This window comes from Chanos chanos, chromosome 10, assembly GCF_902362185.1.
Source record: "Chanos chanos chromosome 10, fChaCha1.1, whole genome shotgun sequence".
In the NCBI taxonomy this organism is placed as follows: domain Eukaryota; kingdom Metazoa; phylum Chordata; class Actinopteri; order Gonorynchiformes; family Chanidae; genus Chanos; species Chanos chanos.
In genome coordinates, this window is record NC_044504.1 from 12,990,243 (window position 1) to 13,017,073 (window position 26,831).

At 40.0% G+C, this 26,831-nt stretch overlaps 1 protein-coding gene across 1 annotated transcript; it reads left to right on the top strand.

Moving 5' to 3' along the window:
• scaf8 (SR-related CTD-associated factor 8) lies at positions 1 to 26,175 on the top strand. The gene is made up of 19 exons (XM_030786112.1): positions 1 to 132; positions 2,159 to 2,242; positions 17,522 to 17,566; positions 17,754 to 17,915; positions 18,177 to 18,333; positions 18,619 to 18,746; positions 18,962 to 19,138; positions 19,293 to 19,372; positions 19,558 to 19,678; positions 19,870 to 20,001; positions 20,122 to 20,231; positions 20,435 to 20,628; positions 21,016 to 21,116; positions 21,393 to 21,506; positions 22,695 to 22,851; positions 23,010 to 23,140; positions 23,597 to 23,735; positions 24,005 to 24,229; positions 24,419 to 26,175. The coding sequence occupies exons 1-19, from the start codon at positions 103 to 105 to the stop codon at positions 25,963 to 25,965; spliced, it is 3,834 nt and encodes a 1,277-aa protein (XP_030641972.1). The 5' UTR covers positions 1 to 102; the 3' UTR covers positions 25,966 to 26,175.
• The last annotated feature ends 656 nt before the right edge of the window (positions 26,176 to 26,831 follow it).

Sequence of the window (26,831 nt, forward strand, 5' to 3'; positions counted from 1 at the left end):
TCGTTCACACACAGTAGGACATGCGTGCATCAAGCCGGGTGGTGAGGCGATACAGGATCAACAACCCTATTGTTAAGTAGTTGCAACCTCACAAACGACACTATGGAGGCGGTTAAAGCATTTAACGGCGAGGTTTGTATTATTTGCATTAACGCGTTCTTAGCCACCAATATTTTTTCCCTTTTGACTAGAAGCATACCCAGCTAGCTGTAACTTCCATTGACTAGGCCGCATTGTCGTCGTAACGTCACCACCGAGTCAAAATTAGCTAGCTAATGCTAACTATATAGCATAGAATGATCTATGCTATATAGTTAGCATTGTATAGCATAAAATGGTCTGCTCTGCTAGCACATCGGACAAGGATGTGTCAAGCGGCCTTACACACAATGCTCATTTTAATGAATTTCACCTGCCACCTCTAGAATCTGTATTACCTAACTTTTATTCGTGACGGAGTGATTCACACAAGAAAGCTGGTTACAGATACAGACCCACTAACCATTGTTAACTGTTGTGCATCAACTAGCCTTGCTTGTTAATTGATCACTCTAGATGGCAAGGTTTGTTAGCACGTTAGCAACAAAGCTAGCTAGTTTTGAGCAGGCAATCAGAGGTAACTCACAATTTCGACTCTGTGATTATTGTCGCAATATACGTTATTAACATATGCAGTATTTACAAATGATTAGAAACACAATTTAATTCCATGCGAATAGACGAACAAAAGGCGTAAATGTTCCAACTGATACCATTATGCTCGACCTGCATTTAGCCTAAATTTGAGCTGCCGTGAATATCGCTCTGCACATATTCTGAGCTGCGCCAGGCTTTTGATCTGACGTTAAAAAGATATAGTCGGTGTTTCACACGATTAGCATTTTTATATCAAAGAGACATAGCAGTTTAGCTATGTAAAAGCGGTTTTAACTAGCCAAGTAAGCTAGGCTAGGGTTAGGACAGTCATATCTTAGTTGCCGGAATTAGCGAGCTATGCCCTGAAAAATAGCTAGCGTATTCTACTAACATAGTTCAAGTTTAAATGGGAAGGGTCAGGTACCTATATATTCATTATCAGTAGAAGTTACATGGAGTTAGATGCACCCAGCTAGTGTGCTGTTAAAGCCCAAAAGGTTACACCTAGGATATTAATCAAAATGTCATCTCGCTAAGAAACCATTTTGTGACGGTTTTTTTTTTTTTTTATCAGAGGGTAGCTCTGATTGAGCGTGACTGAAGTAATAGATCCATCCTGAATGGCCTACAAAGCCATTTCATGAGGCCTGCTAAAATATGATTATTCTAGTCAACTGTTATGTATCTGAGTATGCAGCAACCCGTTAAATTAGTTGAATTAGTTGTATCTGTTATTGCATAAAACAACAGGAAAGTAATAACAGTGCAGACCAACTAATGGTTGTGTTGCTAGTTCTTTTATTTGAAGTAATGTTTTCATCATCATGAATTGACAGACTACATGTTTTGTTTTAGCTGCGTGTTATTCCTTACTGTTTCTGAAACAAGTACAACATATAAGCTTAGTCTGAAATAGCCCGAAATAAATCATTATCATTTGTGCCAACAGTTTACTTGATTGAAAGATATTTGCATGGTTTTAATGATGTCTAAATAAAAATTAGCCAGTGCTGTGTCCAAGCCTGTGATTAAATCAGTCTCATCAACTGTAAGACAAACCAACTCGCTTGCAGACTGCAGGGGGCATTTACAACAGATAATACGAAGAAATAATTCTCAGTGGTGGCACATAAGACTGAGGAAATATTAAAGACGGGCCAACATTAATGTAAAAATGGGCTCTGATCATGTATAGCAAGATTTATTTTGTTGAAATCCAAAGAGCATGTGCTTAGAAAACTGGACCTAGCAAGAATTTGATCACATTTAATTTCAGCATCTTTTAATCAAGAAAGTTCTGAACTAGACAAAAACAAGAACATGACCATGAACTCATGGCAAAATGCCACAGCTTGCAGCCATTTTTTCACAGCTAACAGTTATTTTTGTCCAAACAGTAAATTAACATTGTGAAGAGTTAAAGTGCACATTCACCCTTAATGTCTTGAAATCTCACAAATGAACGAGAGAAGTTTGAATTTGAAAACAGTTTAGCAGACATATTGTTCTTATCTTTTTTCAGCTGTACTCTCTGAATGAATACAAGCCTCCGATCTCCAAAGCCAAGATGACCCAGATCACAAAGTCTGCAATTAAAGCTATAAAGGTAAATATTCCAAGTGAAGATGGAGGGAATGACATAATGATACTGTCACAACACACGGGAGAATTCCAGTGCAAGTCATTTGTGCTTTTTGTAAGGGATAATAGTAGTCTGTATTTTTTTTTAGTAGTCTGTAGTCTACTAAAACTCAGTAGTCTGAGTTTTTTTTAACACCTCCATGCAAGGATCCCAACACGCGTACAGATACAGCCCTCTGTGTTTGTATGTGTTTATCTGAACAGTGAACTACACTCATGTAGATTAAGTATATATGTATTTAGTAGGTGGAAACATGAGTCCTGAATCTCAACATCCTCTGAGAAGATAGTAAAAATTTCCACACAGATCCTTTGTGTTTTAAAATGGTATATGAGAAATTCCCCAAATTGGAAGATGTTTTTACAGCCTCGTGGTACATTAAGCTTCTTGTACGTTAGAGACTGCACATGATGTGATTTTCAACGAGGTAGAATGTGTCAGACCAGAGTAATTAACCATAGCCTTCAATATGATGAGAAAAGGGTATTTGCTAGTAAGCAGAAGGTTCTGCCCTCATTCAGTCACACAAAACCTAGAGCCCAAACCCAAGGCAAAATCTCAAGCTTCCTTTGAGACTGAAATGATTACACAGATTTATTGAATTATGTTTTGGAAACAACCATGTGAACAGTTACGGAGCAATGGACAGTGCTCACATGCGGGTGGTTAGATCAGAATAAATTAATGAAGTTTAAATGAAGGAACGCAGTCAAGTAGTTTACTTTACAACCCCCCCCCCCCCAACCGCAGATTTAGCAAATAAACTGTGTTTAGTCCTGTCAGAACACAATTAACCTCCATTTCCTCATTGGCAAGTCTGCTTACGATGCCTGGATTTCTTCAAGCAGACACAAAACCGGTTGGGTCGACTTATATTGGCCAGCTACCTCTGTGGTGTTCGTAACTTCTTAGTTTTGTCTTGAGCAGTGGCTGTAAACATGTATGAAAATCATTTAACTAGTGATTTAACTAACACACTCTCTGGAGTACCATAATTTATTAACTACATGGTGTTAAGTTTTTTGTTTTTTTTTTTGGGTCAGCAAAGCTTCTGAAGCCTAAATACAACATGGCTTAACAAATCACCATGTCACTGAGCTGGCATAGTAGGGAAAGCATTTAGCTATTTTGAGTAACTACTACAGCAGCTTGAAGCTCAGCTCTGCTTTTACTGATGCTTTCAAAGCGTAAGGGAAAGACAACTGAGATCTTAAAAATCCCCTTGGAAAGCCCTCCAACTCCATGAACACCAGTAACAATATCTGTTCTGTCCTCCATTCAGTAAACAGCTGTTTTACGTACGATGGCTATAAAGTTTGTTTATGATAAACTTGTGAATGTTGTGCCATCATTTTTTTGGTTAGAGGATTCGTACATACCTGTGGACAGCCCATGTTTGCTTTAGGATAATTGGGATTCAAAAGCCTGATTAGGTTTTGTACTCCTTGCACTTGTCCCGTGACCCTCAGATCTTTTTGCTTTTTGCAAAATAAATACGTTTCCTTTATACAGACATGTAAGCCCATCCATTCTTTTACAGTAAGAAAACATTTCTTAGGTGATGTGTGGGTCTGCATTTAATGTAATGGTTTATGTATAAATCTGGACTGTCGGATACGGACTGGACTGAATACGGACTGTCAACACAATGTTTAGAAATATTTTTTGTATCAGAGAAACAAAGCACTTGGTAAGGTGGTAACTTTTTACGCTATTTCTTAGAATTTTTTTTTTTTTTTTTGGCCATTTCACATTTTTTGAAAGGCCTCTTTACTGGTTTCTGTGCAGGGCACATTTGGAAAACAGCTCTTCAAAGACATTTTGACAGTATTTGACAATGACAATGGCAACACAATATCATGACATGCACAGTCATTTCTGAACTGCACAAACTTATGTGGACTTTGTTTATAACACTCACTTAAATCATCTGGATAAAGACAGGTTGAGACATAGGATAAAATGTGTAAGAGAACAGAATTACAATGTAAACTTCAGGCAGGAAAATCAATTCTGTGTGTTCACTTCCTCTGCAGACACATTTTACTAACACATATTGCATAAAAATCTTTTGTTCAACATGCGCTGTTTTGAATGCAGACCAGTAAGTAGTAGCTAGTTAGAAGCTAGCTAGGTTAATAGGCAAAATGCTTGGGAGCATTTTTGTTTCTGTGGTCTCTTTTCACAGAATGAGTTCATATATTTTCTCCTTTGTTTATTTATAAATAAACCAGCTATGTTTTCACCTTTTTAATTTTTTAGGGACTAACCAAATGGGGTCATGTGTTTTGAAAATAAAAAGAAATTAACTATAACAATTTAGTGTAAGTGTAGTCATGCTATTTATAATGTATGTACAAATCCATATCACGGCATGAAGTTACACAGGTATTCAATTTAGTATCAGAGCCCCAGCCCAGTCCTAATAAAGAGAATCAAAGTACATTAAGAATAGATTGATGTTTACATTTAAGAAGATTGTTAATTTGTTTAAAAATGGTCATCTTTGTTATTTCACTTGTGCAAGGGTATCATCACGAGCCTTATGGGTGAGACTTTGATAATGAACCTGGACATAAGTCACCAGCAGTGGTTGTAAATACTTTCAGTAATAGGAAACAGTATTCTAGAATTATTTCTAACTTCATCGATCTCTGAGGAATTAAATTGTAAATTGAATTCTAAATTGCTAAGGCCTTATGTGAAACCTTGTTATAATAATGTAGGCAAGTAAATTTGTTATGTTATTTGTCTTCATGTTCTGCTTTACAGAGCTCTTTTTTTTGAGCTGAATAGTTACATTTGGAGGTTCCTCCTGCTCTTATAACCCATATTGCATGAGGCAGTTGAGGCAGTTGATGCAGCAAAGAGTAATCCAGTTGATATATTTTCCCTATTATGTGATGCCGATTGGGTGTTTGCAAACAAATGTGAACACCAACAGTATCTGATTTTGATCCCGGTGACCTGAAAGACATCTGAGTGAGAACTGTCTAATTTGAATCGTTGGCTGCATGACATATCTAAAGTGATTTTTAAATTGCTCAGCATGCTTACCATCACCATTACCCTGTGTTGATGGTACTATTGAAAATAAGGAGATGCAAACAAAAACTGTAAAACCTTGCAGTATGGCATCAAAGATATGGATGTGGAATAGCCCTACCTAGTTTTTTTTTCTGTTTTTTGACCTTTTCCTGTTGTTCTCTTTATTTGTGGCCCATGGTCTAGTGAATCTGCTGCAGGTGTGTGCTGTAAATCATGTTAAAGATGAAATTAAGAAGCAAGCTACCATGTCAGTGACTTCTACAGTGTACCAGTAGACTTGATCTGGCACTTTAGGAGTGTGAACAAGTCCAAAAAAATATTTTGGTTGGTTTGTCGTTGGCTGGTGTGTGTGATAATGGCTCAAAGCATAAATCAACTAGTTACTGGAGAACAGCAATTTTTTTTATCCTTTTTTATCCTTTGTGCAAAATTTTGGAATTTTGAGTTTTTGAAATTTGAATATTGGTAAATAAATGATCATTTCTTTTGTTTAGTAGGGTTGTAACAATTCACCGATACGAATCAGAAACCGGTTTTAACATTAAAGATGCAACTACATCGATATGCAGACCCCTGGATCAATCTAAATGTACCATAAACTGGTCGATGGACCGATTCTAAAGTTATGAATCAGTTGACTGAAGCTTTGCTGCTAACTCTATTTTAGTATAAACTAATGAATGGAAAATGAATGGCTACATTAAACAAATGTTAAGAACTGTATCAGATTGCATCGACTCGTACCGACTCGAATCTCACCGAATCGTTCCGTATTAAAATGTATAATACCTGAATCATATCGTTGCCCATGTATCTAGATACTAATTAGATCGTCTCATAAGGGAGAAATGCACACCCCTACTGTTTAGATATTCAGTCCACATATGAAAACATTAGGCTTACGTTGTAAATGGTGTCATGATGGAAGCACGAAACTGGCTTCTAGTGAGTCCACTTCTGATTTAAATTTTACCTGTAACTTTGGCCATTTATTAAACTTTATTGGAATATGGGTGTGATGGATATGTTTTATATGGGTATGCTTCAATCAGTTAAAAAGTCCATTTGTTTTGACGCTTGAAATAGGTTTGGTTGCAGATGTGTTCACAGACGATGTCAGTCACCTGTTCTTGGCACTCTCGCGGCATCATTTTTGTTCTACTCTGTTTAAATGATATGAATTTAAATATTTAAATTTAATCAATGTTGCCAAGGATTCAGAAATCAGCTTGGACTCCGTAGAATGACAAACTGATTAACTAACTCTTCTAGCCCCTCGCTGCTTCAGACAGGCATGACACATTTCTTTCCCTCATTGGTCTGCCAGTTATTTCAGGACTTCTGGCCTAGACTACAGTGCTCAGACCAGTGTCCTTGTTGCAGATTTGAGAGCAATCTTGAAACAGAATAAAAACGTTACATCTGAGATATTTGTCTATATTTCCACTTTTTTTTTTTTTTGGTCAGGTGCTGGCTTCTATACAGTAACTCCTAAGTCTGGTGTCACTCTGTCAGTCTCCACGCTTAGCCTAATCTGTTCTTTGAAAGTGTTAGTCAGTAATAAAAGCCTTGAGATTTTTACCTCAGCGTGCAAGTGCCCAAGTGTGTAACTGTGATGCAGTCCAGAGCCGTTTGGTTTATGCCTGGTAATATAACGCTAAAATATCCTGTCTCTGTTCATGCTTGTCCTATTCAATCAACTTGGTTTGTCTTTGCCTGCTGTGTAGTGAGTCTTGTCTGCATGTGAATAACATCTCTTTCCCCTTCCCTCAGCAGCTCTCCCAGCTCCCCCAATGCCCTGAAAGTGAAGCAGGAGGATGGGGCGTGAGAGAGTATCAGAGAGAGATAAGGGAACCCCTAACCTGCTTAGGTAGGAGATGGGCTGTTTCAAAAAGGAAGATGGAAGAAGCCTAATAATAAAAGAAAATAAATAAATAAATAAATAGAAGCGCTCTTTCTATTGGACAGAAAATTGGATACCTTTCAAATCTCAAACTTTTCCTTTGTTTTTCTCGTTTGTATTGTGTTTTATAGGCTTAGCCTATACATTGAGCAATAGTGAAGAGTAATATTTTCTTAATGGGATGCTTGGTTGCTTAGCTGATCAGAGGGGAAAAAAAAGACTTGGTAGCAGGTGGCAAGACAGTACCTAGAAGTAATATTCAGAGAAACCTTTGAGAAAAACAGTTTCTCTGTGCAGATTGCTTATTTAGTACATCCTCACTCTTCTTTGCAGGTTTATTCCTAAACAGACAGATATTGTGATGACTTTGCTGTTGATTGGCCTTCTCAAAAATGAGTCCTTTGTAGATTGGCACTGAGGATACTTTCAGTATTATCATTTCCTTCAGTTTTCAGCTTCAACCGAAGCAATTTTAGTCTAGTCCACTATGAGATAATTTGAAGATTAAGAGAGCAGAAATAAACTTGTTGGTTATAGTCTGTGGAAGGCATGGGTGAAATATACCACATTTGCTCTGATAAAGAATTAGTAGCATAATAATAGGCTGTGTTCTAGTATTGTTGTAAGATGATCTAGTCCTGAATTAAAACACGTTCGTGTCATGGGGTGCATTGACAGTATTAACAACAGTGCAGTTTAATTAACTGAAATCTGTTTACTGATTTACACACTGTTCCTCACAGTGAGTAACTGTGCATGAACATTTACTAGTTAGTAATTTTTGTTTCTCATCTAGCACCTTATAAAGCCAGGGACACATTTACCTTTAGCTATGTTTTGTGTATGTGTGATCCTGCATTATGTAGTAATGCTGATTGCAGTGTAGGAGCAGTTTATTGAAGGAGGCGCAGTAGTGTTTAGGAGGAGGCGCAGTGAGTATGTGGTAAGTATACTGAACGCGTGCTCGGGTGCGTCTCGTGTATTGTTCAGAGGAGTAAGGAAAACGTGGAGAGGGTCAGTTCAGTGGAGTTAAAAAAAGACAGCTTTTGTGAAATGGATACAGTTTGCATTTGGACAGTTGGTTTGTGATTTTTTTTTTAACTGTTCAAGGGGTTTTTGTTTGTTTGTTTGTTTGTGTGTGTGTGTGTGTGTGTGTGTGTGTGTTTGTGTGTGCTGAGAAAGTCCACAGATCTGTTTATCTTAGCATTATCTCTTACAGAAAATCAGAAAAATATTTATTTATGTATTTCATGCAGTATTATATGCACACAGTAACAAAAAGGTAGAGCCACAGAGATTGTTTGTTGGTATGAAACTTGTTACAGGATTGTTAATCCAGTAAGAAAAAAAAGAATCAAAGTACTTTGCATCCACACCTGTGTAAACACATAGCTGACAGGACTAATTAGGGTTATTTTAAAATGAGGTGAAAATAGGAAGAATAATTTATTTTCGCAGTTTATGGTATTATACAGAAATTTGTACATACCCATGTTTTCCTGAAAAAAAAATACAGCTTTTAGCTGGGTGTGATTTTAGTGATTATAGATTTCCAATGAAAACAGAAATTCAGAATGCACAGCAAATGCATACACAGTCACACTGAAGTAAGGCTGAACATCTTGGAGGATTCTAACAAAATTTGAAGTACTCCTTTAAAGATATCCTAGAGTTCTAGTGGTTTTGTTCATTTTGTCCCCGTTGATGCTTTAGAACATGCAGATTTTCTGGCCCTGGTACCACAATACAGTAGGGCTTCCACTAACGACTGTTTTTCTATCAATTAATCTATCAGCTATTTTACAGATCAGTTGATTAATCTAAATGATTCATTTTCCTACAAAATATCCAATTGACCATTTTATTTAAGTTAATTTTATTCAATGGAAGTTCTAAGGTAGCAGGCAGACAACTTTATGGCTTTAATAATGAGTGTATTTAACAGCTACAAGGACAAAAGATAAAGGATGAAAGCTCTCCCTACTAATGGTAATTTAATAAACATGGATAGACATCACTTACGGTGGTCTTGCCTTTTCTGGTAGTCCATCATCCATAATAGCGCCTGTTTGTTTTCTGTCCATGTGCTTGTGCATAGCACTAGTGCTGCTGTGGTATGCCATCAAAACTGGAGCCAAAGATGACTGACGTCGTGCAGGTTGCAATTATGTAGCGATACTGAAGAAAACCATTTGTTATGCTGAATTGAAGCGACTTAGAAATCAAAAAGGTAAATTCATAAAAAAAAAAAAACAAAACTATGCGTCGGTTTAAAATATTGATGTCGGTACATTTTCAGCGTCGATGTCATAGATTACATCGACTAATCGTGGCAGCCCTACAGTACAGTGTTAGTGTAGTCAGATTTTTGCAGACATTACTATATGTTGCATCGTCATAGGCTGCAGACAGAGTTCCTGATTGTAAGTCAAAAGAAGCCCATCACATGTTTGTGTGCTTGATTTTTGAGTTGCAGTAATATTTTATTCATAATTAGAATAACAGTCGTAGACTTCTAACATGTACAGGAGATTCTCTTCTCTTTGTGTTTGGTGAAGCTCACGAGCCCCGAGCTGCAGGGACATAGGAGTTTCTGACTGATTGAAAACATAGTCCACAAGCCAAGCAGTCTGCATATATCTTTTATATATTTGTTTGCCAGGCAAAATAAGATCTTGTCATTGTCATTGATGTAAGAAAAAAGTCATGGTTGTGGACAGTGTTGATAAAGGACATGTGTTATTAGTAAATACAAATAGAAACCTTTGACCTTTGAACTTCCTTAAGAAGTTCTCTTTCCCTGCTGTTACAGCAGAAGATTTTGCAGTCAGTTTGTAGTTTGTGGATAACATCATGGTGGCTCGGTGGGAGTTTCAGATGTAGAACGTGATGTAGAATGCATGGCAGTGTGTTTCACTGTTGGAGGGACAACAGTTTTGAGAGTGATCTCGCCTACCACAGTGGTATCTGTTTCTACTGTCTTTACTGTTGAATTAGGAAGATTTTTATCCTAATTTAGGAGATCATGTAAACATGCATGTCATGGTTGCTTTTGCTGCTAATTGCTACCTAAGAAATTGTAGTTGGACTGCACAAATTCTGCTTGAGGCAGAAGAATTCTGGTCTGTCTCCTTGAGGCAAAGGAAATGGAAAAAAACAACAGACAGAGATGCAGTACCAGCAGAATTCTACAGGCATATCTCACTCTGGACAGTGGTCTTTGTAATGATTGGATCACCTGTCATTGTTGTGTGTGCCTGGAGAGGTTGTTTGTTCTTGATATTTGACAGCTGTGAAAGTAAGACCTTGTAGGACCACACGTTATTGTTTCTGGACAGTGTCTCACACTTAAGGCTGATTTATAGTTGTACGTAGGCTCTACAGGGGCATAATAGCCTACAGGGGCATAATAGCCTATCAGATGTCTGACGTCACCTGCTGACTAACAGTAATATGTTAGCTTTTGATGTAGCGCAGCACAGGCTTTTGAAATATTTTAGATTCTTCTCCTTGAATACAAACTGCAACTTGTTGAAGGACTGAAAAGTATGCTTTTCATTTTTAAATTCTCCACCAATTTATCAGTTTCCTTTTTCCGCAGACTTCTTGTTGCGCTGTCACTTTCTTTGCTCAATCTGTTTTATTGGCAGCTTCTGGATTAATTTTGTTCAGCTGAATCCTGTAGAATATGTATAAAATTGGGGTGTAAGAGTGTATATGTACAAGTATTTACACAGAGTGTGACTTATATGTAAGTTTGAATCTATTTTTGGGCGATTTAATTTTAAACACCTTCTACTCCATATCTGAAATTTATTACCATAATTAAATCATTCGTGGAAGGGTTGTCCAGCATGTGTCCCCACTGCCCAGCATCACAGTAGGTTCAAAGAACCAAAACAACCAACTCCTGGAGTTGATTTACGTTGGAGCTGAATTATTTTAATTGCATTGGTTAAAGAAATAGAAGATTATAAACATTTACAAAGCCTTAAGATAAGAGTTATCTAATTTAGTAGGCCTTTGTTGTCAAAGCGTTTTGCAAGAGTCGCTTATCTGCAATACACTTTCTATTCAGGTGTATACTTGGTAGGGTACATACCAGTACTGTACAGATACGAGCTGAGCCATGATAAGTTCCAGAGTAACCACTTCAGCCGTTGCTGCTGCTGTGTTGTTCTCAAGTGTTTTCTAGATACGCTTCTCCTATGCTGTCGCTGAGATTTCCTCTCTCTGGAGCTGCTTCTTGGTTTACAGAAGTCTCACAGTAGAGCCTTGTGATTACTGAGTGACCGCAGTCTAGAATGTGCCTCTCCACAGATGTACCAAAAACAGTCATTTTCTTTCCTGATCATGTTAGTTTATATTGTTACAGTTCATAGGGACAGTTTGTCATACAAGCTACATTAGATTACAGTTGGACATTCTGGTAATTTGAGGCAGTCTTTGGTAGAGTGCTACATCCTGGATAAAACTCAGGTTGGAGTTAGTACAGTTTTTTAATGGACTGAATTTACTGTAGAATTCATACTTGTACTGCTTGTTCATTGTATTGGTCCCCAAATGTCACCATAAGAATCCCTCAACACTTGCATACAGAACACCTAAATCCAAGCATGCTACTTTATACCAGTGTTATTAAACAATCTCGACATTTGCTGTTTGTCCTGATTGTTAATTACATGAAGACGTGTACAGAGATCCTCACAAAGCACAAACAGTACCATTGTACAAGGTTTTTAAGATTTGTTCAGTCAGGGTAAAGCCATTGAGTACCTCTGTTCTTTTTCAAGGCTAGGGTGGAATAGCGTGTGACAGGTTAGAGGAAGGGTAGAGACAGAATGTGAAGCCCTCCACTTTTACATGAACATTTCTGGTGCTTAACCTGGGATGTGACCCAGCAACTCTCTAGTTACAGTAATGACCCCCTTTTGCCCTGAGGTTTACGAGCTTTTTGAGGAATTTAAGAGTTCTGGAACTATTCAGATTGGAAACTACACATTTCCTGAATGTGTTTGTGTTTTGCTTTCTCACCACAATGCAAGTGAGAAGATTATGTATGTGATGCAAAAAGCAGCTTCGGCTTATTGTGGTCTTTATTGTAATCATTTTTTCTGGCACCTCTTTGCAGTAATGTGAATGACTAATTCAGCTAAATGCACCAAAAATTTCTTATACATCTCTCCGTTCTGACTCAACGAGTCTTGTCCTCCAAATAGATACTAAGGGAGGCGTGCACCTCCATTTTTCCTCTGCTTTTGGTGTGTCATGGTTTTTCATTTTGGGTACATCTATCTGAATTTTTTTATTTAGTATGCTTGATCTCTTCCTATATCCCAGCACTTAAAAATGGTTAGTTAGTTCTCCTTGGTCATTTTGTGAAGCTTGCATTTGACCAGTAAATGACATTCAGTGCTGCAGGCTGCACCCCAGTAGTCCCTGGGCCATCAAAACGTACCTATTCCGGAACAGGAAGCTAAAAGTGGGATTGGGCCTATGGCCTAGGACCCAAAACTGACCCACAGGTTCCTCCAGTGGAAAGGAGGGTAAAATGTCTGAGTTCTAAAAAGAGTTTCTGCAGTGGAAAGGGCCTTATGTAGCCCCCATTCACTTAGCCACTGTGCCTCCTTATGTAACATGTAAAATAATTTGGCCTGGCTGCTCACCCTCATCTGTGTTTGGACATAGAAAGTACAGGCTAGATTTAAATACAAGTGCTTGTAGATTTTAGGAAAGAGATATTCTTTCTTACATGTTTCATTTTCTATAGCCCCAGATTCTCTTCTTGTGAATACTGTGAATTCTCTGCTGCTGCCATCTGCATCTAGGTGACCCAGGGACAGAACAAACTATTATCAGTTCCTCTTTACTATAACTATTTTACATTAAAAGTACTGCAGTTCTGTCATATAGTTTGTCTACATGTGCTTTACATACTGTGGCTGTATCACTAATATTAGACATTTTCCTGTTGATTCAAGATGATGTTATTGAAATAGTAGTTTAACATCGAGTTTTAGCCTTAGTTGTTTGTCTTTAATGCCCTCCATGTAAGTATTAGTTTTGTATTCTTTGCAGTTTAATGAAGTCAACTATTGCAGGCCACTGGAAGTATTTACCTGAGGCCTGGCTCCCCCATTCTTAGTTTTGTCTGATATTTTTAACAGAACACAGCCTGTTTAATTGTTTAGCAGGTTTTGAAGGGTCTCGACAGTCCATCTGGATTTGATATTGAATTTTCTGTCTGTCAGTTTTCAAATTCAAATATCCAATCACGATTGCTTCACAGATTAAGCTTCATCTTATTCAGTTGTGTTGTAAAACCATACTGACACCTGGAGAAGAAACCTAATACTGGTCAATCATGCATATGCTTTTCCTTTGGAGGCTGTTTGCTGGAGCTCAGGGCCGACCTACATTAACATGTTCCACTTTGATCCAAGAAAGCAAGAACAGTATAAAGCTGTAATTGGTCAAATTTATCTTGAGGCTTTAATTTGATTCTTAATTTCCTATTCTGAAAGTGGGGAAGAAATTGCACAATAGTGTTCTAAATGATAGAATAGTTGCCATACTTGAATTAAAACTATACAAACAGTTTATACAAAACGCCTGAAAAACATTTTGCAGCTTAGCTTTAGAAACTCTGACTCTATGCTTTGAGATCCATAATTTAATGCATAGTTACCTTTTTGTAATTACAGTATGTGTGTTAATCTTAGAGGTGTTTTTTAAAAAATTGTTCACATTCACAGACATGTAAATTCATTGAAAGAAACATTTGCTACGTCTTAAAATATGCTAAACTTTAGGTCTCACAACCAAGTGCTGAATATGCATCTGAATTTTTGTAGACATGCAGCGGGGCGAGGAGATTTTAGATTTGATGATTATTTCCTCAGTTAGCCTGAATGAGCCAGGCTGCAAGTCGACCTCTTAGAGGACAAAAGTTGAAGTGCTTGTTCCATAAAAATAGAGCTTGGACGTGAGGTGTATGTTTTGGAGCTTGTCTCAGAATCATGTGTATTAAGAGAGTGTTTGCTCTCTTCATTTGTTACTGTAGCACTGACCCATGACCGCACAGCTACGTTTTACAGAGCACATTAAATTACGTCAGTATAACAGGTGGCTAAACAGAAGCCAGTGTCAGGCATGCTGAACATGTCTGCAGAGCACTGCCAGGTATTTAATATTTGCCGCGCTTCAGATAATTGGCATCTTTCAAAAAGAACGAAGTGGTGTAGCTTTTGCTCTATTTACGGTATTGGTATTTTTGACCTGCCTTTCTTTCTCAATGATGAAAACATGATTAACCATTTGAAGGCTGAATAATCAGCCTTTCTGTCCTGTGTTGTTACCCTGCTGTTCTCAGTATTTTTGTGGTGCTGTTGCTGCAGCTTGTCAGCAGAGAACACGGTCGTATCTTGTGGCTCCTCTAAGGATTTTGTTATTATTCATTATGTTCAGTCACTCAAGTGGTACATGTTTTCAGAAGCATGTGGGTTCACAACACTACGGATTTGGCTGTATTTGTTTTTGGCTTTTTTTGGGGGGTGCTTTTCATGTCCTATGTAATGCATGACTATCCCTCTAAGCATAACATTGCTAATCCTGTCTGTAGAGCTTAATGATAGAGCACGTTGGGAGGATAGATCATTCTTCCTAACAGAATCTTACCAGAGCTTTGATATTCCTCATTCTGCACTTATGAATTTGTGTCCTTTTTAATTCAGCCTCAGTTCACTTGAAGTTTAATTCACTTGTGTCCTCCTTTATTGAAAGCACAGATTTTCGGTGGGGTTCAAGAGTGCAGGCTAGGATGGCCACGGCAAAGGGTTGATTGTGTGCTGAGTTAAGCGCTTCTTTCTGGATTCTGAAATGTGCTTAGAGGTTATTGTGTAGCAAGGAGATTGATGTGATTCGGCCTAGACGTTTTCGGAAGATGCAGCCAGGCTTTTGCCTAAAATACACTGGGATACACTGGGACTCGGTACAGCCCCTGTTGCTGTTCAGTTTAATAAGTGTTCCTATAACTGGTGGATGCAAAATAGCCCTGTATCATTAAAAGATCCACTGCCATATCTTTTTACAGCCAGTATGAGGTCCTTTCATGAGTTTGCATCAGCCTCTTTAAGCCAGAGCGAAGAGCTCTAATGTGTGGTGCTGTAACAGCTGATATGAATGCCGAGGTGGGAGAGTCTCGCCGTGCAATGGTTCTCCTGTAATACAGTGTTTATGGATTCCTACAGATACCTGCCCTTGCCATTTGACTAATTTTAAACTACAGTCCACAACTCCAGTGAATCAAGTAAACATAGAGCATTTCTGTTCAGAGGTGTCATGGTGCTGTTTGGACCTCCATTTTTGGGCCAAGATTCAGTTTGTAACATGGTTTGACTTTATTTGACTTTATTAAACTAATCCAGAGCTGAACTTTTTCTTTCTTTGATTTACACATGGATGAATTCAACACAAAATAACAGTTGTAATACAGACAGCAACAATCTCTTAAAATGCAAAATGATTGACAGCTCTGACTTCTCTCAGATCGGTGGGTGACTGCTTCGATGCAAGAAAAGCAAGTTCCCACTTAGGGATAAGATCTGTTTAATTCATTAATGTGGATTCAAATATTCTTGTATAACTTGTTTATGAATAATGACACTACATTTTGTTTTTTTTTTAATTGTTACTTGATCAACACGGTCATTAAAGCCATGGTAATCATGTGCTCTCTCAAAGCGTACGTGTACGGCACTATAAACACAGTGCATATATTTCCTTGCCGTGAGAAATGAAAAGAGAAAAAAAAGGCATACCAGCTTAAAATTATGATTAATGTTACTCTTAATGATCAAACGCACAAACAGTGGGGGGGATGTTCTCCTAAATTAAGAATATATCCCTTGCTGTTTAGCACCATGTTCAAGGGGAAAAACTGTGATTAAAAGAACTGAGGTGAAAAAAAAATCCATGGTTCACTACACATGTACTGTGAACTGAACTGTGGACTACACTACTGAAGTTTTTGGTTTTGATACAAAACTGTTACACCACTATTTCAGTAGGATATGAATGAAAGATGGCAAATTGAAGCAGGCTTAACCATTGTTACTCATCCTGTAATTGAAAATACGCTTTTCCCCCTGATGGGAACCTTTTACATAGTTTCTTCGTATGGAACTGGCATCGAGTTGGAAATTTGGTGACACCACAGTGCTACCAAGTTTTATTTATTTTCTGATTGTGACATTTGCAGTTTAATTTTTAGTTTCTGATAAAAGATGATTTTCTGAATAGGAGCATTAAAGTCTTATAGAACAAAATGTAGTTATGGAACAGTCTAAAGGGGGTTAGATTTCTTACCATCATCTGTGTTTCACTGTTATTTGCACCAGCAAAACCTAATAACATGACCACAGACCAACATTAAAATGGTTTAGCCAATCATTGACTTAGTCACTTGCTTTGAATAAGCCAAAAAAAAAAATGGCCTCATGAAGAAAATCAGGTCTTTGTTGCAGAGAATGTTGTTTTCCTTGGGTGTGGGTGACCCAAATGCCTTAGTGTATCATTTTCACTCATGCAGCACCTTTTTCGCTTTGCTCTACTTGTTGTGTCTAGAACACCTTTATGCTCCCATAATTTATTCAGATATAAACATAATATTTGTTATTGGGCCATTCAGTTTGCATTGGCCACAGCATTGTTTTAAATCAGTTTGTCACACATTTTGGCAGCTGAAGCACAGTTTCATTAAATCAGCTTATTTACTGGAAAGCTTCAAGAGGTGTCCCACATGTTTGTTGAAAGTGTGTATACAGTGGATTTTCTTTATTATGTCTTCATAATTTATAACTTACCAGCTATCACTGAAAATGAAGACATAGTTCAAACAAATGGACTTGTAACTCATTGTACACACTGTTCAGACTTGATGAAACAACCTTATGGTATGCATTGGTGCAGCCACCGTTAACTGTCTAATTACGGATATTTTACAGCAAATTTCCTGAACGTTTTATCCTTGTTTTTTGCAGCTTAAAAAACTGATACAGACACCCAATGCAGGTGTTTGCCATCTCTCTCATATCCCCCATTTTTGTCAAAGGATGTCATAGTAATTCTGTAAATGCTTACTGTGTTTTCTGGTTTTACGTGCATGTGTTCTATTGAAGATGTAGTTGATACTATGACATCTCTTTGACATCTGTCAATTTTTGTTTACTGGAAGGTTTGCTTTCAACTTATGACTTCAACTCATAGCTGCTTTTTTCCCCTTTTGATTTCAGTTTTACAAGCATGTGGTCCAAAGTGTGGAGAAGTTCATTCAGAAGGTGAGCGTTCATTTAAATAACTCTAATTGAAAACTATGCTAACACTCTGGAATTGCCAGCTAAATGTACATTTTGACACCTCACTTGCCAATAAGTGTTTGAAGTTGCTATTACAGTTTTTGATTCATTAGATGTTGGAATGGTCTGCATCCATTCAGTGCTGGTCCTCTTTTCTGCTTATCTACAGTGTAAGCCTGAATACAAGGTGCCGGGGCTGTACGTTATTGACTCCATTGTGCGCCAATCACGTCACCAGTTTGGACAAGAGAAAGATGTGTTCGCGCCCCGCTTCAGCAAGAACATCATTGGTACCTTCCAGAACCTCTACCGGTGCCCCTCTGATGACAAAGTGAGTTCCAGATTGGCGCAGGTCTACTTGTTGAGAAAAAGGGTTGACATAGATAAATTAATGATGAACTGGTGCATTGGGGGAGGGGGGTTGTGTTCATTTGCAGTTATTAACAAATAGACTTTGAAGTCTTGCAGTTTGGTTTATATGCATACTTGATGAAAGCCACTCTGTCCTAAGATTGGTTTGGAATTTGGAATAGATGGCTTCCAGTCCATGAGTGAGGGTTTGTGCCAATTTCGCTCCACTTGTCTGTTACAGAGTAAGATTGTAAGAGTTCTCAACCTGTGGCAGAAAAACAATGTCTTCAAAAGTGACATCATTCAACCGTTACTGGACATGGCAGCAGGTTTGCCACCCCCTAGTGTCACACCAGTCACTGCAAGCAGCGCAGGCCCTGTTAATAATGCCACTCCAGGTCAGTGTCACTCAATTTCATTAGTAATGGAGTTGTAAACACAGGGTGTATGGCGTACAGAAATAGAAATCGTTCATTCAGTTTATTATGGCAAACATATCTTTTCACTCCTGGTCTCTGTGTGTTTGTAGCTGATTGGTGACACCTTGTGGTTAAAATGATTAACTTGATCACAAATTTTCCTGAACTGGTTTTCCTTTTTTTTTTGTCTTTTAACTGTTTTTCAGTGTTGTGGAGATGTTTTTCTGCAGTGCTTATTTTCTGCAATCTTCATTTTGTCCATAGGCACTCCTGCAACTCCAGCTACTCCTGCCAACATAGTGCAGAGTTTACCGGACTGGGCTTCACAGATCTCTAACACTGATACAGTGGCTGCTGTTGCACAGATTCTGCAGAGTCCACAGGGCCAGCAGGTCAGCTCATGTTTCTCTCCGTCTCCACTACCTCCATCCTTTAGATTTCACCACCCAAGTTGGAATTTTTTGTTAACTTCACTGTTAACTCGTTAATTAAATGTGTGTCTCTCTGCTCATCCAGTAATTACTGTGTTGACCGTATCTCTTGAGTGAACTTCTTGGCTATGGTGTCTTAATGTCAGTTTAGTCTGAGCTTGTGTCTGTATGTGCAGTTGCAGCAGTTGGTGCAGAGTCTGCAGATGCAGCAGCAGAAGGCGCAGCCCTCTCTACTGCAGGCGCTGGATGCAGGGTTGGTGGTGCAGTTACAGGCTCTGACCGCCCAACTCACAGCGGCCGCGGCAGCCAACACGTTGAACCCGCTGGAGCAGAGAGTGTCCTCATTTAATAAGGTGAGACATGAAGACCAGGAGATTGAGAGAAAGAGATGCTGTACAGTGTCAGGCATTGAAGCCAATATTAATGTAAAGAGGATCCATACCATAGCGTGTCCTGTATATGTACACTGACACTGATAAACCAAGCTGCCTTTTTGTCCTGTTTCAGAAACTACTGGGTCAGTTTGATTTTGGAAGTGAGTCAGAATGCACTGAGGATTCCAAAAAGGACACAGCATCATCGCAGTTGTATGTATTATTTCCATTGTTAATGTCTGAAGCGGTGCCATGACTCCGTACATTTGGTCTTTAACTGTATGCAACTAGCTCTTCTCTCTCTTTATTCTTTCTTGCTACTTGTCCTTGCTTATTATTTTACATGTTGTCTCTCTCACCTTCCTACTTGTCCTTCTGTCTTTCTCTCATTCTTTCAGGCCAGTGGTTTCTGAGCCCATGAACAGCTCCATTTTCCATCAGCTGGCTGAGCAGCTGCAGCAACAGAACCTTGAACAGTTCCAGAAACAACTATTGGAACACCAACAACATCAGCAGAAGGTACTGACAATCATGTTGTGGTTGATCAGGCATAAATGCATACATGACTGAATGGGGTAGTGGCCAAATTAATGTAGATGACATTGAAAAGGCTGTTATGCCTGTTTTAGACGGGCGTCCCTACACTCAATTCCCCATTTCTACTTTGCTCAGAATTTAATTTTTGTGTGTGTGTGTTTGTTTTTTTTTAGACCTTGACCTTGGAGGGCCAAGACACCATCTTTGGTTCAGAAAACTGTGCCACTCCCTCTCAAGGCAACACCCAACAACAGCTTCAGGAACAAGAGACAAAGCTGGATGATTCCATTGACAACCAGCAGCAGGTAACATGTTCGGATCCCCTAGAACAATATTATTTTATTTTTAAGGCCGTTATGGTTAGTATGACATTCTTTATGCTGGAGGAGCATGACCAATCTGTAATTTGTCTCCATCCTCTGCAGGACATGGAGCTGGATGAAGGACAGGACACAGTGGATGAGGAGATCTTTGAGACAGAGGAGAGGAAGACCAGTGGGACTCGCTCAAAAACGCGTTCCAGGTCTCGTTCCAGGTTAGTTAGGGACAGTGCCAAGTATTGCAAGATTGCCCAGTACTAGGACTTTGAAGTAATGTGTTTTTTGTCTTCATGCCATAAAGGCAAAATTGTGCTGTTACTGTTGCATATGAAGTGGCTATAAAAACCTGTTACTGCTGTGTGTGACATCATTACAGTGTCTTATAGCCTCGCCTTTTACTGCTGTTTCCCTGTCTTAGGTCACCACGCAGAAAGAGATCTAGATCACGGTCAGGCTCACGCAAGCGTAAACACCGGAAACGCTCACGGTCACGCTCCAGGGAGAGAAAGCGGAAGTCTTCGCGCTCTTACTCCAGTGAGCGACGTGCGAGGGAGAGGGAAAAGGAGCGGCAGAAGAAAGGCCTCCCTCCCATCCGCTCCAAAACTTTGAGTGGTACGATTGGGGCATGTTTGGTTTATTTGATCTTAATTTTTTTCCTTTTAATTGTCAACTGTTTGACACTCTCCGCTCGAAATTATTCATCCCATTAGATTTAGCAGTGCTGAATAGGGAATTGTAGTGTATTGCAGTATGATTTTAAAGGTTGAAAGAAGTAACAGTGTTCCTGGTATTGTGGATGATAATGTAATTCCTTTCAACCACTACGCTTGTTCATTTGAAAGGATCTTTCTTTTTTCCCCTCAGCATTTGTGTTATGTATGTTGTGTTGTTAGTATTGCATGGCCTCACATTTTCTTGTGCCCTGTCTTTCTCATCCTCTTTCACATTTTCTTTTTCTCTCTCTCTCTCTCTCTCTCTCTCTCTCTCTCTCTCTCTTAGTGTGTAGCACTACTCTGTGGGTGGGACAAGTAGACAAGAAGGCTACACAGCAAGATCTCACAAACCTGTTTGAAGAATTTGGCCAGATTGAATCCATCAATGTGAGTTTAGTGCTCTCTTTTGCCCTGATTAGCGCCCCTGTGACTTGTGACCTCACATCATAAATGAGAGAGTAGTTTCATAAATTTAAAACGATTTTTAGAGAAAGTCCTTAAAGGTTCAGTTGCTGTCCATCCTGTGGTTGGATAATACATGTGGATTTCCCTGCGGTGGTTGTCAGTTCTGCTGTAATAAAGGGTAAAAGCCCTATAAAAGAAGTTATTCACTTGCTTTTGATCTTTTTTCTCTCTCCTTCTCCTCCCATTTTTTTTCTTCAGATGATTCCTCCCAGGGGCTGTGCCTATATCTGCATGGTACACAGACAGGACGCCTTCCGCGCACGTCAGAAGCTTAGCACTGGTTCCTATAAGATTGGCTCCAAGGTTATCAAGGTATGCCTGCAGAATGCTAATGAGATGACATTCTTCATCATGTCGGTACTATTGATCTGCTCCAGTTTGTGTTCTTCATGTAAGGAACTGTGACTGCATTTGGGGCATTTGATGTGGATACTCTGTAAGACACTAGATTCCTTGCACATGCAAAGAAACCTCATACTTAGGATAGAAGAAAAAACATGAAATCCTCTTTCTGGATCCATGTTATGGTGCATGTAACAGTGGATGTATCTTTTTTTTATTTCAACAGTGGGTCTAAATGATTTACATCTTGGACAAAGTGAATGAAGTTATAGTTGCAGCTCTTTGAACTGTAGTGTATAGTTTCCCACAGAATTGGGGAAGTTGCAAACCTTTCTGTTACTGTGGAATAGCTACCAAGCTTTTGACATGGCGAGACACTGAAGTTGGAGCAAGCCTACAAGTTTGTTTCATGAGAAACTTATAATTCTGATGACTAGAAATTGCATGGCTCCCTTGTTTTATCTTAACACATCTACTGAGCCTGTTTCTGCTGTCACCACAGTGGCTTATATTAATCGGATAACCTCACTACTGTTACTTTCACATTCTTCAGCAGTATACATGCAGAGATCAAATGCTACCCAAAATGTGGCACCCAGAATTTGGACTTTTGTTCAGATGGGGCTTTGGAAGAAATGGGATATGACATTGGACTGGTTCCTCCACCTGTGGGATGTGGAGCAGTCTGTTTGGTTTACTTTAATGTCAGGAGTTATACCATTCAGTGTATTAAGTTAGAATGTTCAAGGCGTCTCAGACACTGGGAAGTTTTTCCGTTTGTTTGTACATCCGCTTTCTCGTCACGGGGTTAACGAGTCTGTCACACAGGGAGCACTTAAGGAATGAGGGCAGAGGGAGACCACCTCCTCCTCCATTCATTAAAGTTTACTGGCTATTAAAAAGCCAGGGCATCCTTTCTGCATGTGCTGCCAAGTCTTACAGAGTATCAGAGTCACATGTGGCAAGAGGTTTTGTTCTTATAAATATGATGAATGTATCTGGGTCTAGGGGGAAGCTGTGTTTGTTAACATTTATTATACATTCAGTATTAGTGGGAGTTCTGTTGTCTCTTATTAATTAAAAGATGATAAATTATTATTTGTGCTTTGAACTATGTTCATTTAATTGTCTGTGCTGATTATGTCATGTTGTCTGCAGATTGCCTGGGCTTTGAATAAAGGTGTGAAGCAGGAATATAAACAATTTTGGGATGTGGACCTTGGCGTCACCTACATCCCCTGGGAGAAGGTCAAACTGGATGATCTTGATGGTTTTGCAGAGGGAGGCATGATTGACCAGGAAACTGTCAATAGTGGTGAGAGAGGGGGGGGAGAAAATTGAATGATTTACAGTGACACCCAAGGACATGTACTTTTAACTAATATATCGACATACTTAACAATAGGATTTGTAATCAGTATAATCAGTATACATCTCCCTCCTCTGTTCTCTTCACTGCTATCATTGGATTAGCTTGGGATGCTCAGCGCAATGCAGAGTTAGCGAAGGAGACACAGGTGCAGGCCGTAACCACTGAGGCCAGTGCAGTCAGTAACCCACCGAGCGAGACCTTCCCTCAGCCCGTTACAATGATGCCGGTACAGGTACATCCATCTAAGTGTGTTACGTACTGCTTGAATACAATTTGAAGCACACTGACCTCCATACACTTAACTCCTAAAATAAAAAAAACAAAACAAAAGTGTGGGATACTGTAAATGAAAGATACAAAGTATATTAATAGCAAATATTTCAATTCAGGTGCACTTCCTGAGTTGATTAAATTCTTACATTCCATGTTTGAGTCATTTTTAAATTTTTTAGAATGTCCAGTTACCCATTACTTTAACAGTAATGAGTCTTTCAGTGCATTTCAAGTGAATCAAAGAAGTGATGTTAGTGGAGCGGTCCAGTTCAACTGGAAGCTACAGTATTTGCTATAATGGAAACTGACTGTAAACCCATATCAGTTGAAGCTATTTCAGTTAAACGAAACGGGTTGTCTACTACGCTGTTCCTGCCTTTCTGTGTCTAATACGAGTCCCTTTGTTTACTGCAAGATTCCCGTGGCTCAGACTGTCCCCACTCTGGGTATCGTGCCGCCCTCTTTTCCTGTTACTATGGCGATGCCTCCTCCAGGTTTTGGCCCACCTCCCCCTTTCCTTAGGACTGGGTTCAATACTTCTCAGCCTCCCCCAGGTAAGCAATTTAAAAACAAACTCATTCTGCTGGCTCTGAGTAATGTATGCTGATATGTTTCTTCCTGACTGCTAAGGTAGCACAGACAGCGGCTAATCGTACATCAGCATCAACTTTTATGTTTATCCTCACTGAATTGGTTTTGCTTTGCTCTGCTCTGTTCTGCTTTGTGGTATCCATACCAGAGAGCAATCTTAGAGATACTTAAAGGGGAAAAAAAAATGATAAATAATGTCTCAAGTGTATCGATCTTAATTGGTCTTCAACAGCTCTAGTACAGCCCTCCATGTCAACGACCCAAGACAACACCAAGGAATCTCCCTTTGGAGCCATGATCCCTCCATCCAACACTATTCCTGGAAGCTTCATACCCTCTGCCATTCCCGGGGCAGGAGTCTTCAATCCTGTGGGAGCTCAACCTGAACAGACCCAAGTGGACAAATCTGTGCAGTCTGCAGAGAACATGGAGACCACAACAGAACTAACACTACAGGGTAAGACAGGGACACCCTTTTTTAATAACAGTTTCTTAAAAGATTCATGTAAAGTGTGTGTGCCATGGGTATACGACCTATGTGTTGTGCTGTGCGTTATACACAGGCCTGTTAATAACCTTGGTCTGTTTGAGTGTGGCTTTGCCTGTGCTCTGAAAGCTTATTAAAGATTTCTCCTTTCTCCCACAGGAATGCAGAATGCAGTGCGCAGTGGTATGGGCTTACTGGGCATGCACCCATCTGCTTCACTTTCTCACCCACTGTCTGGCCAGAGGATGCCTGGCTTACTCCCTATGGACCTACGGCCCAACCTCCTTCAGGGAACCAGTGCCCGTTTCCCGCTCCTTATGCAGCCCAGCTTGGCCCACCAGGCCAACACCCTACTGGATGCCTCACTCCAAGCTCAGGCTCGTGCTCGAGCTCCCTTTCCCCAAATGGAGTCCTTTAACCGAGCAGAGGGTACTTTCGCAAGGGCCTTGAACCCTTCAGCTGCTGGTGCTGAGAATCCAGCCAAATCTAAAGAGGGAAATTCCTCAAGGCAAGAAACTGACACTCAACAGGAAGGGGATCAGGACTACCGATTCCCACCACCAGAGAAGCAAAGCACAGGCCTGTTGAAGACTCCTCCGTTAGAAATGCGCACTGATCCTGCCCCTGTTAGACCCCCTCTTCTGGAGAGACCACCCAGGCTTCCCATGCAGGGAGAGGGTAGAGAGGGGTCGGGCAGAAGGGAGCCCCTGGCAGGAAGCTTTCGAGCAGAGAGCCGCTGGGGCCCTCCCAGGGGTGACTTTGATGAACGAGATGTTAGAGGAATGTCTGCGGGAAACCCAAAGGGCTTTCAAGAGGAACGGCCCAACCCTAACTTCTCAAATCGCTTTGAAATGCGTGGTGGAGCAGCATCGGGAACTGGAGGCCCTGCTTGGAACCGTGGAGGAGGACCTCCCTTCAATGCTAACATGCACCAGGACTTTGATGACCGGAGGCGGCCTTGGGAGAGACAAAAAGATCGTGATGACAGGGATTTTGACTTCCGACGAGGAATGAATGGCAGTCGTTGCAGTCGGGAACGGGACAGGGAACGAGAACAAGATCGAGAACGTGGTCGAGAACGTAACCGGGACAGGGAGAGGGACAGGGACAGAGAGCGTGACAGGGAGAGAGATCGGGATCGGGAGAACGAAAGGGAAAATGACAGAGAGAGAGAGCGCAGTAAGGTCTGGACCCCCCTGACTCCTCAGCCTCAAGCCCAGGCCCATCCACAGCCCCTCCTCACCCAAAATCAGCCCTCTCAGATCCAATCTCAGCCTCTGCTCCCTCTGCCTCATCTTCCTCTTCCTCTGGCTCCACCACAGCCTCAGCCTAAAGGCCAACCACAACCTGAAGCCCAAGCCCAACCTGAATCGCAGTCTCAGTCACATTCTTCCAGTGTTCCTGAGGAAACAACAACCAGCCAGACGAAATCTCTACGGGCCAGTGACAAGGAGACAGACTCTGTGACCACACCTGAGCCCACCACAGACTCCACTGAATCTGTGCCAGAGCCCTTAGTAGAGGCCTCTTGCACCACCTCTAAATCTCCTACACCAACGTGCATCCCATCTGAGCCCCCAAATGAAATGGACGCCCCGGAAAAACCTGCCTCCCCTTCTGCGGATGTAGACAATGTGCAGAGTGAGCGGAAGGCTCATGCTGAGAATCAGCCTGAGCTAGAGAAAACAGACACTGAGGGGACATAGCCATCACCCAGTAGGTAAAGATAATTTTGTAAAGTTGTCATCTCTGTACTCATTTCAGTGGCCCACACAGGACCCCCTAGCAATTCACTCTATTGTCTGACACCGTAACAAATGATTTTTACCTTGCAATCTAATGGTGTACATCGTAGACAGCTGGCGTAGAGGAATTCAGTGGAAGGTGGTATTTTAATACTTAATTTTATTTCTTTATTTTTTGTTTGTTTTTAATGCATCCCAACCATTTGAAACTAGAATTTTCATGAGAATTGCTTGCCAAAATGTTATAAAGCCTAATTCTAAATGTGCTGGCTGGAAGAGCTTTGACCTTCCTATGGAAGAGTGTAAGTAACCTTGCTGTTTCCAACTGATTGATAACAGAATACTTGAAAACAGCGTTCACTGGCCTGTTTCGTCTTTTCTTTTCAAAAATCACTGCTGCAAAGTATGAACTTGAATGCCTTTGTGGTGTCCTATGCTTCTTGTCTTTAAAAACAACATAAGTACAACAAATACAGTGAGAATAGTATTGAATTTTAGTTGCTTTTAAAAGGAACCTTTAAAAAAGATTAAATATGATGTGTTATCCCAGTGTAAAATGTCTGTGGCTTTTCTTCATCATAATACTGATTATACAGTCATTCAACAGTTATGACGGGAAAGGATGTTGGGGTTTAGTTTAAAATAAACATTTAGCTTTAAAATGCTATAGGAGCATTTTTTTGTATTGGGGACGTGATTCTAGGCCAGTTGCATGTTATATGTGATCTACTTTTCGAATGGGGAGATTGTATTGTCATAGTTTCTTTAGTTGATCTCAAAGTCTCCATGATATCAAAACTTATCTGATCACATTCCTGTTCCTCCAG

Bases quoted from the DNA above. Each gene is read 5' to 3' on its own strand.
- scaf8 (XM_030786112.1), top strand. From the start codon at position 103: ATGGAGGCGGTTAAAGCATTTAACGGCGAG. The intron at 20,002-20,121 runs GTAACATGTTCG...CATCCTCTGCAG, and splicing joins CCATTGACAACCAGCAGCAG to GACATGGAGCTGGATGAAGG. The intron at 20,232-20,434 runs GTTAGTTAGGGA...TCCCTGTCTTAG, and splicing joins CGTTCCAGGTCTCGTTCCAG to GTCACCACGCAGAAAGAGAT.